Genomic DNA, 3,151 nt, shown 5'->3' on the forward strand with positions numbered 1-3,151 from the left:
CCTGGGGTTGGGATACCCACTGTGCAGGATTGAAGAAGCTAACTCCAGGCTTTCAGTTTGCTGGTGGGGGTGGGAATGTTCTTACTAAATGCTGGCACAAGTAAATGACCGTCTCAGAATGCTCTCTGCACCTTTGCCGAAAGTACATTCTTTTCTCCCAGGTACAGTCCTGCTGCCAGGCAGCACCACCATGTAATAGCTTGAATTTATTGTTATTGTTGATAATGTGAACAGTTGGCATGCAAGGAAGCATTTCAGAGGTGGCAGTTTGTATGGTGCGGTGCAACAGTGGTATAAAAGAACTGTGTTGTGGGGGGACTCCCGATACTCAGGAAGGTGTGTGATGATACAGTGCAGAGACCATATTCCGTGGTCAGAGGAGGGTTTGACTCTTCTCTCTGCCATCAATCTGGTAACATAGCCATTGCTCCGAAAGAAAAAAAGAAAAAAGTGTGCTTTGATTGCTTCTTGAATTTTAAGCTTTAGAGAGTTTGCTTTTGGAGAAATGCTAGAAATATTCCTACAGTATTTCTTTTTCTACAAAAAGATAATCTGGGTGCATTTAAGTTTTGGCAGTACCTGCCTTCTCTGATGTGGATGACAGGTGTTCTTTAAGACATTTTCTGTAGGAATCTTATGATTTAGTGTTATAAGTAGCCTTTCACTGATTCACTGTTGTTTCTTCATATGGATTATTAAGCCCTATATTCCAAAATAAAATTATGTGGATAGGTAAAAGTTTTATTTCCATGAATGGATATCTAGAGAGTGGTGTGAGGTCACTTTAAAGGTAGTTTGCTAATATGATTATTGGGTAACTGGTGAATTATCAGATGTTTTCACTGTGTCAACTGGTCTGTTAATGAGTTAATATGGGCAGCTGTCCTAAAAAGATCTGTATATTCACACTTTTCTTGCTTGTTCTAAACTTCAATTTGAGGTGGAAGACCTGAGGAGTAGTTTAGTTTAAGATCAGGAATCTTTTCTGCTCCTGAAATGTATTATAACAAGTATTATTGTACATTTTTCACTGTTGGAAAGAAATGGAAGAGTGGGGAAATACTTGGTAAGTTTTATCTCTTCTTTGCTTTAAGTCTGAAGCCAGTTTAGATCGAAACACAAATGACTGTAGAATGTCAAGTAGACCATTAAAGGGTCCTGTATGAGGGAGAAGCTGTAGGTTTATGTAGGAAGAAAATTAGAGCTACCAGAAAAATTCATGGAGAGGAGTTAGTGTTTGAGCTGGGCCTGAAGAAATAAGAACAAGACTAGAGGAAATGTATGGGTGGCAGAAGAATTACGCCACTTTCTACCACTAAAGTGAGTACTGATAAACGTGAAACATGGATAGGTATCCCTGGTCTTACAGTTCCAGGTAAAGGAAAAAACATCATCTTGTAGAAGGTGGACTGAGGGAAATACATGCTGGAGAATTGGAGCCTTTTAGGGGTCCAGACACACCTAAATTTTTTACATTTAGAAATGTAACTAGGAATCTAGCAGGTTTCATTTGTTTTGGGGATGTGCTTATTGAACAGGTGGCAGGGGATTCAGTATTAGGGCAGAGAATTATAAAACTGAAGACCCTGCATTAAGTGCTGCTGTCAGTTGCGGGTCATAGAAATTATAATGTTAAATTTGGGGGAGATGAGACTGAACTTGTAGGGAATTTCAAGGGCAGCTATGAAATACATTACCTTCTAGCAGGTACTGTTATACTTATTTCTCTTTTAATACTGGTTTGCTGTTACCTTACCTTGGTGCTTGAAAAATTTCCAGCCTGTGGATCTGTAAATCTGTCTATAAATCTGAAGGAATAGAATAGATTATTGAATCGGAATACACAATAAATCTTTGGTGTCGGAGTACTAAGGATTGTCAGAAACATACTGCTAACCTATCCATTGTGTGTTATAGCCACCTCACAAAGACTTTCCTGCCTGTCTCCAAATGAGATTAAATGCTGAGTTATGAGGTTATTTTGTAATGTAATGCTGTGTTCTTGTTTCCCATCACAATCACATGTAAAGATTTATTCTGAAATGGAATTTGGTGAGCTCTAAGGTGGGCTTCCCTGGTGGCTTAGCAGTAAAGAATCTGCCTGCAGTGCAGGAAATGTGGTTTTGATCCCTGGATTCAGAAGATTCCTTGGAGAAGGAAATGGCAACCTGCTCTAGTATTCTTGACTGGGAAATCCCATGGACAGGGGAACCTGGTGGGCTACAGTCCATGGGGTCGCAAGAGTGTACTCGACTTAGCAACTACACTACCACCACCAGGGTGGCTTATTTTTTCTTTTAAAAACAGAAAACTTGTGTTAATATTACAATGGGAAGAAATACAGAAATGCAAAGAAATAGAGGAAACAATAGAATGGGAAAGACTAGAGATCTCTTCAAGAAAATTATAAGAGATAGCAAGGGAACATTTCATGCAAAGATGGGCTCAGTGAATGACAGAAATGGTATGGACCTAACAGAAGCAGAAGATATTAAGCAGAGGTGGCAAGAATACACAGAAGAACTGTACAAAAAAGATCTTCCCAACTCAGATAATCATGATGGTGTGATCACTCACCTAGAGCCAGACGAATTCTGGAATGTGAAGTCAAGTGGGCCTTAGAAAGCATCACTATAAACAAAGCTAGTGGAAGTAATGGAATTCCAGTTGAGCTATTCCAAATCCTGAAAGATGATGGTGTGAAAGTGCTGCTCTCAATATGCCAGCAAATTTGGAAAACTCAGCAGTGGCCACGGGACTGGAAAAGGTCAGTTTTCATTCCAATCCCAAAGAAAGGCAATGCCAAAGAATGCTCAAACTACTGCACAATTGCACTCATCTCACACGCTAGTAAAGTAATGCTCAAAATTCTCTAAGCCAGGCTTCAGCAATATGTGAACTGTGAACTTCCAGATGTTCAAGCTTGGTTTTCGAAAAGGCAGAGGAACCAGAGATCAAAATTGCCAACATCTGCTGGATCATCGGAAAAGCAAGAGAGTTCCAGAAAAACATTTATTTCTACTTTATTGACTATGCCAAAGCCTGTGACTGTGTGGATCACAATAAACTGTGGACAATTCTGAAAGAGATGGGAATACCAGACCACCTGACCTACCTCTTGAGAAACCTGTATGCAGGTCAGAAAGCAACA

The 3,151-nt window shown here is 39.8% G+C and overlaps 1 protein-coding gene across 1 annotated transcript in view; it reads left to right on the top strand.

The window, feature by feature from the left end:
- Positions 1–239: 239 nt before the first annotated feature.
- The window catches only part of UBR5 (ubiquitin protein ligase E3 component n-recognin 5), a 99,893-nt gene continuing 96,981 nt past the window's right edge, over positions 240–3,151 (top strand). The window contains exon 1 of the mRNA XM_010863554.1: positions 240–336. Within this exon, the coding sequence (XP_010861856.1) occupies positions 240–336 (97 nt within the window). The remainder of the gene's footprint in view (positions 337–3,151) is intronic.

The sequence above is a fragment of the Bison bison genome, unplaced genomic scaffold (assembly GCF_000754665.1).
Source record: "Bison bison bison isolate TAMUID 2011002044 unplaced genomic scaffold, Bison_UMD1.0 scf7180017864491, whole genome shotgun sequence".
Taxonomy (NCBI): domain Eukaryota; kingdom Metazoa; phylum Chordata; class Mammalia; order Artiodactyla; family Bovidae; genus Bison; species Bison bison.